Source organism: Mauremys mutica, chromosome 2 (assembly GCF_020497125.1).
Source record: "Mauremys mutica isolate MM-2020 ecotype Southern chromosome 2, ASM2049712v1, whole genome shotgun sequence".
Classification (NCBI taxonomy): Eukaryota; Metazoa; Chordata; order Testudines; family Geoemydidae; genus Mauremys; species Mauremys mutica.
The window spans coordinates 15,251,438-15,268,666 of record NC_059073.1 but is presented as its reverse complement, the minus strand read 5'-3'; the positions used below and the strand labels follow the sequence as shown (position 1 = coordinate 15,268,666).

Genomic DNA, 17,229 nt, shown 5'->3' with positions numbered 1-17,229 from the left:
GACTTCATGAAAGAATGAGAAGGACAATTTTAGAAAACAAGCACTTGTCAAACAACAGTTGATTACAGCATGATGGTGCAAAACATCATTGGTCCCAATGAAGGAAATCACTATATAAACAGGGTGCCTTGCCATGAAACTTTGGGTTCATCCTGCCAAGACTTCCCCAGAGCATTGTATCATGACCAACAGAACCTGGCTCCTACATACTTGTAATCAACCTAGCTGGCCACTAGATTGATCTGGACTCTGGACTGGTAACTATAACATCGACTGGCAGGAGAGAGAGAGAGAGAGAGAGAGTGTGTGTGTGTGTGATTGAATGCATATGCTAATTGTTGTATTTCCAATAAATGTGGTGCATTGCCTTTTCCCCTGAAAAAGATCCCGTGTGCTTCTTATAAGCATGACAACAGAACTCTAAGTATACTACATCAACACTATTACCTTCATCAACCAAACTTGTAATCTCATCGAAAAAAAGAGATTCAAAGTTTGTTTGTCAGGATCTATTTTCTTTAAACCCACACTGAATACCATTAACTATATTAACCTCCTTTAGTTCTTTATTAATCAAGCCACTTCATGGTCTTTCCCAGGATCTATGTCAGACTCCCAGGCCTATAATTACCCAAGTCTTCCTGTTTAACTTTTTTTTTTTTAAATCAGCACAATAGCTTTCTTCCAGTCTTCTGGAACTTTTCCAGTGTGCCAAGTTTTATTGAAAATCAACATTAATAGTCCAGCAAGCTCCATGGACAGTTCTTTTAAAACTCCTGGATGAAAGTTATCTAGACCTGATGATTTTAAAATATCTAATTTTCATAGCTGCTGTTTTACATTCTCCTGATATACTGGTGGAATGGAAAGAGTGTTATCAGATATGATGACTACAACATCTGTTTTTTCCCAAATGCAGAAGTATTTATTGAACACTTCTGCCTTTTCTGCAATATTATTGATAATTCCACCATTTCCATTTAGTAATGAACCATTGTCAGGATTCTTTTTGCTCCTCATTTTTTTTTTTAAAAACCTCCTTATTGTCCTTAACTCTGCTGACCACAACTTTCCTCGTCTCCCTTTGCTTCCCTTATCAATTTTTGCAGATTCTTAACTTTTGTTTTATATTCATTACTATCAACTTTCCTTTTCTTCCATGTGTTATATATTATTTGATCATTATTACTGATTATTTATATAACAGTAACCCCTAGAGGCTCCAATTACGATTGTAGCTCCATTGCACTAATTGTGGTTTTGTTTCTGTTCCCTGATTGGATGACTTGAACTTTTATTAAGAGGAGGAAAATCAAAGAGATGTCAAGACGGCTATACAACTTATTCTTCCGCAAACACATCTACCCATAAGTGTTCACAGGACTTCTAACACCCTGAAAACAAAAACAAGACACAAGTTTGGGGGAAATGGATGAAAAGGAGTGCAGATACAGCTGGACTGAGTCAAAGGTTTTTATTTCAATGTTTCACAACACTATTTTGCAATATTTGGCCAGCTCTAATCAGCAAAAACCCCAAACCAGCACCTTGTTCTCTTTTAGTTTCTAACTCAGCAAAGCATGTCAGCACACACCCTTAACTTAAAGCAGGTGCCTAATTCCCATTGGCCCAGATCCTGAAAAGTGCTTAGGCACCTAACTTCCGTTTATTTCAATGGGTGCGTCTGACTTTGATGCCACTTAATCTTGTGCTGAAGTGCTCTGCTGACTTTAAATGCCTCCAGTGTCGGCCATGAGACCCACAGATCACTGTTATCTTCTACTGGCTAAGCTGACATCCCCCTGGGGCTATTCGGACCCATGAGAGACCAGTAACGCATGCAGCTGCACCTGCACCCAACTTCACTGCTATCTCTCAGCCCATTATTTTGTTTCACCTGTTGGGTCTTGTCATAGAGCTGTCGTACAGCACCTAGAACAATGAGCCCCCGCTTGATGCCTCAAGGCATTACTGTATTATTATAAGTAACAAGAACAGAAGCACTAATTCCTATACACTGCATAACTGTTATTGGCACGGTGGCTTTTGGCTAGGATGCAGCACTTGATGTCATGTGAAGATCTGTTTCCACAAAACAAGAGCAAATGGTAGGAAAAACAGGGATTCTCTCCTCTCATTTCTCAGCCACAGTGCTACTGTCTGGGACACCGGCCAGTGGCAAAGAGTTTGCATCTAGGTGATGGATCTCATCATCCATTCTGGTGTTGGCGTCTGTGCTGCTGTGGAAAGGCACTCGACTCACAAGCTGTTAAGAACTAACTAGGTCTCTGTTCAAGAATTCTGTTACTGTCAGTCTATGCGAATTATCATGGTGCTCTTTAGGGATGTGGGGATAGTTTTCAACAAAGTATGACTGGAGAAAATACTTAGGAGAAAGAAAAAATGTACCGTGGTGCACTACATCTACATGCAGTGATTAGCCATTTCCATTGGCATTGACTGAGACTAAAAAAGTTTCTCCCTCCCATAGCTCATTCCACCTAAGGGTAGAAAGCAGAAACACTTGTCCCTACCCACCTCCTTTAAGATGCCTGAGGAACCAACACTGAATTTTTAAGATAGGTAAAGATTTAAGTATATGCAAAAATGCATTTGATGAAGTGCCCAGTTATAGAGTGGAACTACTGTGAAGCTCACAACCAAGCCACCTGGAAAATTGATCAACGAGTAAACACCTATTATTTCTCTTTCAACCACTCTTATAGTTGCCCCTGAGCTTGTTTTATCTGACCACAGGTTATAAGCTCCATTGACTTGATGCAGAGACTTTAACAGGGAGTAGTTTTTTCTGATTAATGTAATAGACAATCAGTCCCCACATCCAGAACCCCCAAAATGTGGATCGTTGCATCCATAGCATTTTAAAAAAAATTTTAAATGAGCAAAATTGATAGCACTTGGGACTTTTTATCCACTGAGCAGGAACAACAGGCTGCTGCAGTACAAACCTCATCAGTGGTCTTCAGAACAAAGTTCAGATACTAGAGTGATGAGAGCTATCTAGGTATCTGTAGCTGTGGAAGGGTAATTCATTCTCCATGCTGATTAAGTCTTTGTTCTCCCTATTGACCCTGTCAATGCAATGAGCCTACATATGGTATCTAAATTTTGGCTATCAAACTTAGAGACCCCTTGTGCATATCTGGCCCTGGGTGACTTGTCCATGGTCACACAGCAAGTTAGATGGAAAGCTGGGAACAGAACTAGAGAGTCCTGAGTCCTTCATTACATAGCTTTTAAAAAAGCAATGAAGCTTCTGTTAAAAAACAAAGAGCAACAACAAAAAAACACAGACATGAACAAAGTGGGACTTTATGAGCAAACTCTTTCAAATTTCAGGGCGAAAGGTACTATTTCTCCTTTTGCACCCCATACAACCCTCCGCCCAAATTTGGTAGCATGACACATCAATTCCACAAAGCCATGACTTCAAAAGTATTCTCAGATGGTGGCCTCCCTAAAACATCCCTCATGTCTAAATGGGTGAAACAAGGCAGCATGCTGGCACAAGTCCTCTTTGATCTCTTCTTTGCAGCCATTCTGATTTATGGATCTGACAATCTTCAAACGGGCATCTACATAAAGTACAGAACTGATGGAAAACATTTCAGCCTCCAAAAGCTTACTGCAAAGACAAAAGTCCTTCAAGAACTCATATGTGAAACCCTTTCTGTAGTTGATTTTTCTCCACTTAGTAGTTATAGTGAAAGTGACCTATAGATTATCCTTGACAGGTTCTCAGAGGCAACTAAACAGTTTGACTCACCATCCGCCTGGAAAAAACTGAAGCCGTTTTCCAAACAGCTCCATCAACTGCTATCACAGAGCCAAATATCAGCACTGATGGTACAAAACTAAAAAACATTCATCTCGTTACATATCTTGGCAGTACTATCTCAAGTGATGGTTCCCTGGCTCAGGGTGGGAGGGATAGCCCAGTGGTTTGAGCTTTGGCCTCCTAAACTCAGGGTTATGAGTTCAATTCTTGAGGGGACTATTTAGGGATCTGAGACAAAAATCCGTCTGGGGAGTGGTCCTGCTTTGAGCAGGGGGTGAGACTAGATGACTTCCTGAGGTCCCTTCCAGCCCTGATAGTACTTATTGAATCATAGACTATCACACAGAATATGAAAAGCACACCAGCCTTTTGGAAGAGGTCACCATAGGATACTCAACCAGCATATTATCAAACTGTCAACAAAACTGATGATATACAATGCAGTGGTGATACACTGCCTTTTATACAGGCAAACATGGACAGTTTAATGCAGACACATCAAGCAACTTGAAAAAATTCATGAGCTATCTTCACTCTATTCTGAAGGTCCACCAGTAAGACAAAGTGCCATACATAAACATCACTGAAAGAGCAAAAGCTACCAGCATGGAAGCACTGATTATCAAAGCTCAGCTTAGATGGACAGCTCATGTTATCAGAATGGATGATGGCAGTCTCCCCCAAAAAAGTCCTCTATGGTGAACTGAAACTGGAAAATGAACAGTGGGCAGAAATACATCAAAGACGCTCTTAAGCAGAATTTCTAATCATGAGACAAATACTGATAATTTCAAAGACACAGTCGAGGACAAACCTGAATAGAGAGCAAATATAAAGGTTGTAAACCTTTGAAAACATGGCCAAGCATCATGCCAACACTTCGGTGGGAGCCTATACATTCCTGTTTGTGATCTTGCTCTTCGCAGATCCTACTGTGTAGCCACAAGAGAACATACAAGATGCTGTGATGTCATTGTCAGACTCGATGGACATCCCTACTCAGGGTAGGAGGGAGAGGTCAATTATCAATCAACAAATTTGAACAAATCCCTAAGGATTTGGTTAAGAATCAAAACCGGAAGTGGCCTCTTTTCTGGTTCTGATTTTCACATATTTGAAATCTCATAGGAATAGCTATTTTCAAGGTATTTCCACCATCTGGAATAAAATAAAATGGGACAAGTTTTCAAGATTTTTTTTTGCCATCATCTTTGAACCATAGTCCCCCAACTGGCCTCAGTTCAAACTCTGAGCCTAACCCAGATCATAACACTGCTTCCCTCTGCCCACATCATGTCTACAAGAAACAACTAATGAAAGACATTGGAGTAACCACTAAAAATATTTCCCCTATTGCATGGCTGTTAAATAAGCAGGATCATAATACTTGTAGGAAACCATTTATAGTTCTGTGTACATATTAGCTAGCAGTTTTTGTTTTACTGTAAATGGCAGACAATGAACAGCAATCATCCCAAATGGTCTCCAAACTCTGATGATTAAACATACTTTTCAATACCCAAAAAAGCAGAGCATTAGATGGTATATTCTCTCTTACAGTTGCAGAAGCACAAATATAATGGACATTTGTTAGATTCCCTGTCATTGCTAATTAAGATTCAAATTAGCAACATCAAAAGTTGTCTGTTCTGTTAATACCAACCATTGTGGACATATTTTAAATGCCTTCCTTTTCATATTAAAAATGTATCTGAAGTGTTGGACTGACATTAAGAAGAGAGCTAGCGGCCCAAAAATACAGAAGAATTCCAATCTAAAATGAACATTCAGGGCTAAAGCTCTGCTCTAAATTACACTCATGAAACTCCTTTTCCACAAATGAGTCAGCTTCTGATCGCAATTACACAGATGTAATTCCAGATAGATGCCACAGAAGCCAACAGATATACTCCAGAATTGCACCAGCATAGCCAAGATCAAAATCATGTCCTGAGCTTGTAAACAGCCATTTGTCTTATAATACACTACAGGATCTATTGCAAAAAGGAAAAATGTTATGAAATCTAGCAGAAAGATCCTGCAGGCACTTCAGGTCTCTGGAGGTCTCAGGTCTCAGTTTCCTCTTCGGTAGGATTGTTTTCTTTATGCAGCAGGGAATATATGAACCCTCAAGCCCTTAACTAGTTTCAAAGGGAGAAAGGGAAAACATGCAAAATATCTGCCCTTTAAAGGAAATAGCTGGGCTGTAGTCCTTCTTTTGCAAAGCTAATGCCTGCTTTCTTTCTTTCTTTGTGATATATTTTCTTTCTAGGTCAGCAGGTACCACAGGCCACAGCCAGCAAAGAAGATATGCTCAGAAAAAGAAAGGATGAAAAGTAGCAGGAAAGATGTTTGCTGACTGGCTAGAAATGAAAAGAAGAAGCAGGAAACACCAAGTTTAACAGGTGCAGAAGAAAACAGAATTTTCGGCACAAAATGGATCAAATGAAGCTGGAGCATAACTTCAGCAGCGTCTGACTCTGCAGACTGCTCGAGATGATAGCTCAAAGGGTATCACTGCCCCACTTATCTGCATGGGGCATTGACTCTGAAACCTGACCCCAACACTACCCCCAGACTCTGTGTGCAGAGGTACACGCTGTCCCATCCTGCCTTTGCTGGGGTGGTGTCAGAATCCCTCACTCTGGTAGGGGACCTAGCAGGGAACTGAAGGAGGTGGTGCAGCCACCATCTTGACTGACACACCAGGGATTCCAGAGTTAAAAGCATGAGCTGCTACAGTGTAAGCTAAAGAGCCAGGTGCCTCTATCTGGAGCTGTAACGGATTCTCATCCTTCCTGGATTGGGCACAGAGGGGGATCTGTAACACCAGCTCACCAGCTGCAGAACTTCCAGATTTCCCAGGGAGCCAGCTTTCTTGAAGAGAAATCAGAAAGCGTGAAACACTCCTTGCTGATTTATACGGCAGGTGCGGCGGCACTGGAGAGTTACAGTACATTCCACTGGGAACATGACATTTCTGTTTTTGAAATGGTTTTTTGATGGAAAATTGGACTTTGCGAAGAAAATGATTTTTTTCATGAAACATATCTGCTTTCCACACCAAAAAACAAACAATATTTCATCAAAAAACCCAAACACCTAAAAAACATTTCCCCGCCTGCCCCCAAAAACCTGATTTTTTTTATTTAAAATGGTGCCACCATGCCTCATGGGAGTTGTAGTTTGGGGTGCCTTATGTTCCTGTTCTCTTCTATAGGATGGGCTCTCTGGCTGGACTGCATCTCCAATGATGGATCACAGTCAAGGATTTCTATGACAGGTTTCAGAGTAGCAGCCGTGTTAGTCTGTATCCGCAAAAAAAACAGGAGTACTTGTGGCACCTTAAAGACTAACAAATTTAAATAATAATAATAATTAAATAATAAGCTCATGCTTAAATAAATTTGTTAGTCTTTAAGGTGCCACAAGTACTCCTGTTTTTTTTAAGGATTTCTATGATACACAGCCTTCCTCTCATGACAAGAGAAAGTGGTGCATCATGGGAGATGTAGTCTGACCAGAAAACCCAGCTCACAGTAGACAACGGGAGCATAAGGCACCAAAACTACAACTGCCATGAGGCATGGTGGAACCATTTTGAATTGAAATATTTCAGTTTTAGACAAAAATATTTTGGCTTTTGGTATTTTGACAAGAAGCCAAAATTTCCCATTGAAATTACCTCCCTATTTTTTTACAGCTCTACATAAAGGATACTACCCGCTCATATATAAAGTAATTTTGAAATTTCAGGTGAACTTTGATCCATAGAATACCACTTGGGAAAAGTACGTTTTCTTTACAAGAAACCAACTGCCAAATGAGACCACTGAACTTTACACTACAGCCCTTGGTAACTCCACGTCATGCAAATTTAAATAGTTAACAGATGGACTAATTAGTAGTCAAATTATCTGTAGTATAATTGATAAGATTAGAGTGAGTATAGTCTGTTACTAGTCATCCTGTATATCACACCTTGATTACGAAGCACAGTAAGCACATGTAAGACACAAAATTAGAGGCCATTTTTGAAAAGTTGGGTCTAAATGGCTATTAGCCAATGGATACAGTGTGTATGTGGCAAAGCCAGGAACAGAACCCCAAACTCATGATTCCTAATCCCAGTCCAGGGCTCAGGTTCAGCTGGTACACACCAATACGGTACACTGGCACATCCTTCAGAATGCTGCCTTATTCACTAGGACCTAACCTGGCTGTTGAGGTGTCCTCGAAAATGTGAACCAAGCGTACATGCAGTGATGTCAGGCTGTGACCAATACCTCTGAGTGGGCTTGGGAGAGTATTGCCACTTCTCTGAAATCCCCCAGTATAGAAGAAGCCAAGCCCAAGGAGGCTAGCAGAGTCCAGCTAGGCATCTGAGATCCCCAAGAGGGAGACAAGCTCAAGGAGTCCAGTGGGGCATGCAAGCCTCACTGAGCGGATGCCACTCAAATGGAGCCTAGCAGAGCCCATGGTGTATTTGGGCCCCAAGGAGACAGAACCAATCCCAAGAAGCCCAGCGAGCCAGAAGCCCAGCGAGCATATCTGATCGTATTTTGAACATCTGCACAATGTATGTGAGCAGCTTCTCACGTGGGCAGAACTCATGTGGTGGGTGGAGCTTGAAAGTGCACTACCTTCTTCTTCCCCCGCTCCCCAGTCTGATCTCTGAGCTTTCTCCCTTGTATTACCTGTAAGTTAAACATACTACTCATTCAAAAGACTACATCTACACTTAGAGCTCGGGGGGTGCTCACGAAGACATACTCACGCAAGTTCTCCTTGAGCTAATGTGCTAAAAATAGTAGTGTAGCCATATTAGTACAGGCAGCAGGGAGTGGTGGCACGAGGACATACATACTCATGGGGTCTGGGTGGCGAACCCAGGCTGCCACTCGCCCCAGGCTGTGCTATCACGGCGACACTACCGTTTTTAGTGCACTAACTTGATGAGTGTTATCGTATATCTACTCAAGCAGAGAATCACACCCAGCTCTAAGGGTCGCTGTAGTCTAGAACTACAATTGTCCCTCTAGTAGCTCAAAATTACTTGAGCTCTGAGGAGTGGCATGCTTGAAATAAAAGAATTGCAGAGAAGAAAGGTAATGACATCTTTTCCTGCATCAAAATATGGTATAACTGGATGCTTCCACATAACTCCCGAGAAAATACTAAAAAACCCTGATAGCTTGGGTATATGATTTGGAAGAGAGTGAAGGGAATAATAGAACACCGTCTTGCTTTTAATCACAGTGTGAATTAGTATTGTTTTGGTAGGCTGGGAGATGAGAGAACTGTCAGTGGGGTTCTGAGGTCACTTGGAGGGAGCCGGGGAAGTTGGACAGGTACAATCTGCTGCTACTGACATTTAATTACTCTCCACGTTGAGAAATCAGAAGCTCAGAATGCAGAACATTAGGCGTCTGTCACTAGCAGTGGTCTGTCGGCTTCCCATGGGTGGAACATTAGCAGAAAAAGCAGCGACAGGGAGTGATGACTGAAACCAGCCTTCTTTTCAAATGAAGGCAGCAAGTTTTATTTTTATTTTTAATAAGACAAAGAAAAAATTCAAGCTAATATAGTCACTGAAAACTTTTATAGTGATATTTTTGGGCCTTACCGGAGAGTTAGCCATCAGTCTTTTCTATGGATTTTGGTACATCCACATTTGTACAGAAAATAATTAAACAATGTATGTGACTATATAATAATGAAATGCCACAAAATCTGGGGCTGATGTGTCGATTTAAGAGTGATCTACCTAGCACTCAATAGATGCCTGGAAGGGATAGCTGAGTTGTATCAGCTTCAGCTTTCAGAACACTTTTGGCTTCAGTGGGTGCTGAGCACCTCTGAAAATCTAACCAGTAGCATACCTGGAACTATAAGTTCAAATCCCATTAGGGCTGACCGAGCTCCTCATTCCCCTGAGTTCCAGGTAGTGCTAATGCCTGGGGGGCTTTCAGTTGTGACAGAGTTCCCATCTGCTCAGCATGGGGTTTAAATATTTCATACAATATTTTGCAAGTAGCAAAGAATTAGCCAAAATCTTTTCATCCTCCTCAGTCCCATGTGGTGCTGCCCTGAAAGGATTTGTTTACGCTAGGGAACTACATTGAGATTAGCTGCCTTAGGGTGGACCTCGACCAGCTGCATCAAGCTAGATGTAGTCTACAGCAGGGAATCTCAACCGGGGGTACTCATACCCCTGGGGGTACATAGAGGTCTCCCAGGGGCTAGATCAACCCATCTAAATTTCTGCCTACTTTTACAACAGGCTACATAAAAAGCCCTAGCGAAGTCAGTACAAACTAAACTTTCATACAGACAATGACTTGTTTATACTGCTCGATATACTGTAGTCTGAAATGTAAGTCCAATGTTCATATTCCATTAATGCTCATGCACAATAGAATCATAGAATCATAGATTCTCAGGGTTGGAAGGGACCTCAGGAGGTCATCTAGTCCAATCCCCTGCTCAAAGCAGGACCAAACCCAACTAAATCATCCCAGCCAGGGCTTTGTCAAGCCTGACCTTAAAAACCTCTAAGGAAGGAGATTCTACCACTTTCCTAGGTAACCCAATCCAGTTCTTCACCACCCTACTAGTGAAAAAGTTTTTCCTAATATCCAACCTAAACCTCCCCCTCTGCAACTTGAGACCATTACTCCTTGTTCTGTCATCTTCTACCACTGAGAACAGTCTAGATCCATCCTCTTTGGAACCCCCTTTCAGGTAGTTGAAAGCAGCTATCAAATCCCCCCTCATTCTTCTCTTCTGCAGACTAAACAATCCCAGTTCCCTCAGCCTCTCCTCATAAGTCATGTGCTCCAGCCCCCTAATCATTTTTGTTGCCCTCCGCTGGACTCTCTCCAATTTATCCACATCCTTCTTGTAGTGTGGGGCCCAAAACTGGACACAGTACTCCAAATGAGGCCTCACCAGTGCTGAGTAGAGGGGAATGATCACATCCCTCGATCTGCTGGAAATGCCCCTACTTATACAACCCAAAATGCCATTAGCCTTCTTGGCAACAAGGGCACACTGTTGACTCATATTCAGCTTTTCATCCACCGTAACCCCTAGGTCCTTTTCTGCAGAACTGCTGCCCAGCCATTCGGTCCCTAGTCCGTAGCAGTGCATGGGATTCTTCCGTCCTAAGTGCAGGACTCTGCACTTGTCCTTGTTGAACCTCATCATATTTCTTTTGGCCCAATCCTCTAATTTGTCTAATATGCAGAAGCTAGCCCGCAAGGTACAGTAACGAGTGGAGAATAGTCCCCTTGGATTAGTGTTAATAATCTAATGCAGAAGCATTGTAGGAGCCCCGTCCTGTGGACGGACGCACCGCCAGGTGTAGTGCTTGCTACTACCCATTGATCTGTGCGGCAGTTTGCATGGTTAGGGGTTGAAGAAAAATGGAGTAAAAATGCAGAAAGGGTTTACTAGTTGGCTCTATTTTTATTGTCGGATTTACAGGTCCAGTTCCTTAGCTGATGTAAATTGGTGTAGCTCTGTTAAGTCCAATTTACTCCAGATGAGGATCTGGCCCTGTGTTACGTCTCCCTGAGGCTGGAGCTGCAGCGGGGCTGGGGCTGCCCCTCCTCCCACCACGGGGCTGCGGCTATGGCCAGGGGTCGGCCCCCAGGGCTGGAGCTGTGGCACAGCTGGAGCTGCGGCACAGCTGGAGCAGCAGCCATGTGGCTCGAACTGTTAGTTCCCTGCCCCTCCCCCAAGACAACTCGTGCCTTCCAATAGCGGGGGTGGGGGTAGAATGAGGGCTGCCAGCTTCAGCAGTGTTACTGAGCATGCTCACTACAAGCCAAGCAGGAAATCTTGGGGGGCCGGCACATGACCCTGTACCGACGCGTCGCCTCTGACCCTAGATATTTTTAGTAAAAGTCACAGATAGGTCAGTGAATTTTTGTTTATTGCCCATGACTTGTCTGACTTTTACTAAAAAATATCCATGACAAAATCTTAACCTTAAGAATAGCTGAAGGTTCTTACTTAGCACTTGGTAGGTCACTGTCTAGATCAGTGGTTTTCAAGCTTTGTTCATTTGTAAACCCCTAAAAAAATGTGAATGGAGGACTGGACCCTCTGGAAATCTTAGACATAGTCCACAAACCCTCAGGGATCTGCAGAGCACACAGACCCCTGAGACGCAGTCCACGGACCCAACCACAGATTGAAAACCACTCTCTAGAACGTAACAATCCTGCTATTCCAATGCTTTTTATAGGTCACTAATAAAGCAACAAGCCTTGTCGTACACTGTTACTCTAGGTGCTGCTTTGAGCAAGGGGATGTGCCTAAGCTGTACTAACCCAGAAGGCATGGAGACTCGGATAATGCTCTGAGGCATAATTACTCCCCAATTTCCTCCGTCCTCCGAGAGGAAATTGCAATTTGTTTCTTGTCTTTTACCGACAGCAACTCACAATACCCTCCTCGGTGGCTCCGTGATGCTGGAAAACAAGCAGAGGGCGTGAAGGAAAGACTCCGTTCCTTCTCTAACACCTGCTGCCCTTTGGCTCCAGGGTGGGGACTGCACACTCGGACCCAAAGTCTGAGCATCCCATATAGGGCTGTTAGAAGGGTTCTTACTCCTTCACATTCCCCTGTATCTGCATAGATAATCCATGTCACGGTTGAGTGCAGAGATGGCAAGTCAAAATGTAACCGTTCCATTGTTGCCTGCCTGCCCTTACCTCAGATGAAGTCGGTTTGCAGTAGCCAGCTCCGAACACTAGATTCTCTAATGATATACTGGACTGGTCTGGTCCTGTCTCCAGGCTGCCTTTACCCAGCCACGACCCTTTTCCTGGACGAGCAAAGCTGAAAGGAGAAACAACAGGAAAAGACACTTACTAAAAGTCTGAGTTACTGATGAATCAGTTTCCATCCCTGCTACCCACCAGGCAGAATTTATTGCAGATTTAAGGAAGTATTTTTCACAAGCACTGAACTAACAGCACATCATCTAACAGCATGAAATAAGAAAAGTATTAAGCCAGATTAAAAAATCTTAGGCTTTGTTTATAACACGTCAACACCACACATCTCACAAAGGGGAAGAATTCCATGGGACACAGAAAATATCCAATATTTGGTATCTCAAAGGGTGAAAATGAAGTTACTAGGGCCTAGAGTTTAAAAAAAAATGGGAGTCTAGAGTTAGGTTCCTAAAGCTGTGTTAGAGCAGCTAAGAGAGTGGCCTGTTCTTCAAGCTCTGGGCACCCAATGGCTCCTGTTAATGTCAATACGAGCCCTGGAGTGCTGAGCACTTTTAAAAATCAGGCCACTTTCTCAGATGTAGGAGCCTAACTTGAGGCTCCCATTCTTTAAAATCCTGAAAGGTAGCTCAGAAAGAGATGGCAGGTTGTGGGTAGGTTTAGGAAGAGAAATCAGGTCAACCATGTACAACATGATGATCCAGAAGGCAGGGTCTTAAATATTAACATCAACACCTGGAATTAGCTTTAAAACAAACAAACAAACAAACAAATGGGTAGATAACAATGGATTGGAAACAACTGAGTCACAAAGAAAAAAACCCAAACCAAACCAGAACCCCGTTAGATCAGTTAAGCCACACATCTTTGAACAGACTGCAGTTCCAATAGGGTTATGCCCTATTTTATTGGGAAGCTGCTTAAATCAAAGCCCAGCATCTCAGTAGATAGTGAGGTACATAAACTCCAAGTTTTATTAATCCCACAGAGTATTTCACGCAGCAGTTCCAAAGTCCTTTCTGAGCATTCACTGGGCTCAGCATAGAACCTATAATGGATTTTCAGGAGGGCAATCTCTTCTTTTGTTCTTCCACAGCCCTACCGGGATCACCCATTGGACGTTTCAATGAAGCAAGGAGAGCAGCTAGAACCTCACTGCAACAATCAAGCCAGGAAAGTAACTTATGAACTTGGAAGAGTAGCATTGGGCCTAGTCCTGAAAACCTTTACTTGTGCCATCAAAAGGCAACATCGTCCCCTACTGCCATCATGGCCTGGAGTTGAAAGCTGTAATGTTGTAATGTGAGGTGCTCCACAGCCAATTGGCAAGCCTCTATGCCGAAGCCGCGGGACCAGCGGACCCTCCGCAGGCAAGCCGCCGAGGGCAGCCTGCCTGCTGCCCTTGTGGCGGTGGCAGAGTGCCGCCCGCGGCTTGCCGCCCCAAGCACGCACTTGGCGTGCTGGGGCCTGGAGCTGCCCCTGGCTGGAAGAGGCAGCCGACTGGCTCTTAAGCCCAGCAGCAGCACCAGCACTTCAGCAGCTGCTCAAAGCATTCGCTCATGGCTGAAATAACTCCTACACTTGCTCCCAGTCTTGCTCCTGCCTTATCTCACTCCAGGCAATCTGGTTCTGACACTTGGCACTGATCATGACTTCTGGCTCCTGGCATCTGGCTCCTGCTCTCACCATGAGGCTTGATGCTGGCTCTAACCACTAAGCTCGACTGCTGTGTCCTGGTCATTGGGCACACTGTATTTTTTCCATGGATATATGAACATCTGAGGGGTGACTTCATGCTATAAAAAGTCTCAGAACTGTCGGAGGGAATATTCCCCCAGCACAGGCATTGTGAAAGGCAGCCACTGGCTGTCCCACTAGTCCTACTGTATGGATAGTGTTTGGGGTGGTGCTGAAGAAGTTGGGGCTACAGCGTTATCTGATGGAGTGATAATGGGTGGTGTTCCCACTCAGAAAGTTTGCCATGGGCAGCTGAAATCCTAAATTACCCCATGGGCCATTTTGGAATCCAGAGCTGCTCAGAACCAGCAGCGAACACACTGTGACGGGTTGGATCACAGAAACCCCCTGGGAGCTGCCACCTGATTTGCCAAGACTACCTCTGCTCCTGTTTTCCCTGCCAGCTCAGGACTCCAGAACTCTGTCTTGCTGAGCCAGACACTCCCATCTGCTCCAACACAGACCCACGGTCTGAATTACTTGCCCCAAAGCTGCAGGTTTACCTGAAAGCAGCTCACAGAACTGTGCTTGTCTTTAGCACTCAGATGCCCAACTCCCAATGGGGTCTAAACCCAAATAAATCCGTTTTACCGTGTATAAAGCTTATGCAGGGTAATAAGCTGAGAAGAAATGAATTTTCAAATAGAATTTTTTGTAACTTTTTGTTCTGTTTAACAAACAGACACACAAACAAGATGTTTCAACTTTTTGTCCTAATTTGGGGCAAAATCTAGTGTTGAATTATAAGAATCTGCCAAGGATGGAAATTCTGCTTTTCAGTCAGCGCTAATAAACAGGAAGAAAGTTAAACCTGTAAACAACAAAGGTTCTACTTTAAATCAAGTGACTTGTGTAGTAATATTAAGATGTAAAAAATAGAAGAAATACAAAAAATGAACCTGCATATTAACTAACAGGAATTGTCTCCAAATAAGATGTTCTTCATGAGGCGTCAGTGGGACTTCAATACTTTTCAAGCTTTTTAGTTAAAGTTTCCTTCAGAAAACAACCTACATTTTGGCTGGTTTCCTGAAAAAGGATTTTGGTTTTACAGTACCATCCCAAATCAATTTCCATAAGACCAGCACAATCAAATCCCTTCTCTGCTGTAAAAGCAAAAGATAAGTAAATAAAAGTGGCATTAAATTTTCTCTCCATCAAAGTCTTTCAGGTTTGATAATATTCAAATGAAGGTTTTTTGTAGTCAGGTATCATTTGTTTGTGCTTCTGAATGATACAGTGACAGTCCTTTTACATTTTTGTGTGATTCAAGCTTTTCAACAGACCAAACCAGACTCTGTTGTCCATTGTCATGTGATTCTGAGCAACGTTTGTCCCTTTGTTCTTTGGAGTTCCTTTCTTTAGCTCACATTTTAGGTGGGATAAATGCATTGAAGGGTTGCCTACCGCTTAGAAGCAGCCTCCAGAAAACTGATTGAATCACGTCCTTTAAAACGTTTAAACACAAGGCCAGCCATGAGGTTTCCTCCTCCTTATGGAGTGTCCTTATGGTAATATATCAAAGCCTGAGGAGATGTAATAAACATCATGGCAGCTCCAGAAAGAGAGAGAATGGGCTCCTGGTTAAAAGACTGAACTCTGGGTCTGCCACAGACTTGCTGTCTGACCTTGGGCTAATCACTTGAGAGTCTCTGTGCCTCAGATTCTCATCTCTCTAAGGCTTGGTCTATACTAGAGTTAGGTCCTGAGGGTGAGATTATCTGTATTAGTTTGATTAGACATAGATTTGCGCATTTTATTTTATTTTGCTTGGTGTTTTACTTTGTTCTGTCTGTTACTACTTGGAACCACTTAAATCCTACTTTCTGTATTTAATAAAATCACTTTTTACTTATTAATTAATTCAGAGTATGTATTAATACCTGGAGGAGCAAACAACTTTGCACCTTCTGCCATTTGCTTTGAAAATCAGATCTGAACACATGCAGATAATATATGTGAATTTTGGCCCAAGCCATTACAATTGGCATGCCGCAGACAGGACTGCCTAGTGGTTAAGGACATTCCCCCCATACAAACCCTTAAAGATAAGGAAATGCCAAGTTGTGAGACACCTCTCAATCAAACCTTAACTCCCACACAGCACATTTCCACAGATAGACTGACTATGCATCTTTTACCAGGAGCTTCCTTCTGCCTCCAGCAGAAGAGGAAACACACTACACATACCACATTAATCTCCGTCACAGTAGACCACACAACCTTAATTCCAACTCCCAGCAATGTGAGTGTTGAACATACAGGCACAGTTTAAATATTCGACCTGCTATTTATTTGTGGAGGAAGTATCAGGGCATAAATCCAATTCATGTCACACCTGTAAATCCTCACCAAGCTGTAGTGAGGCTAACATAATTAATGGTTGTAAAGTGCTTTGAGATCCTTCAATCACAGTGACAAATCTTATTATTTTTACATATATTTTAATGACACCATATATCCCTCCCTGGAACTTGAGAAGAGTCAGCGGTTGTAATTTGACCTGCATTCTCCAAAGTGACTCTAAACTTTTTGCCCAGCTCAGACTAAGTTTTGGATCTACAATAAAAACTGACAGTCAGTGTTGGTTTTTTTTAAACGAAAGGTTGGCACACAACTGGTCAGAATCTTTACTTATTTGACACCCCCGCTGGTAGCCCTGGAGGCTGCTATTCCAAAAAAGATTAAGATTTCAGGTAGGGAACAATCACTAGGAAGAAAATAATTCCAAAGCAAGAAAAATCCTGTTTTCAAGCAAATATTCCTGGAGGGAAAAAATATCATATTGACAACATTTTGTCTAAAATGAATGTTTTCCAATATTTTCTGAGGTATCGGTGGCTTTTCAGTGTATACATCCTACGTTCTCGTTAAACACAATTCATGTTATGAATATAAATGAAATATAAAGAGAGAGAGAGAGAAATAAATCACCAGCTGACTGAC

General features: G+C 42.7%; 1 protein-coding gene across 8 annotated transcripts in view; it reads right to left on the bottom strand.

The window, feature by feature from the left end:
• Positions 1 to 17,229, bottom strand: part of FAM135B (family with sequence similarity 135 member B) — a 355,587-nt gene that overhangs the window by 75,777 nt on the left and 262,581 nt on the right. For all 8 annotated transcript variants that reach the window (XM_045008177.1, XM_045008178.1, XM_045008174.1 and 5 more), the window contains one exon: positions 12,523 to 12,649. In XM_045008177.1, coding sequence (XP_044864112.1) covers positions 12,523 to 12,649 — 127 coding nt within the window. The remainder of the gene's footprint in view (positions 1 to 12,522; positions 12,650 to 17,229) is intronic.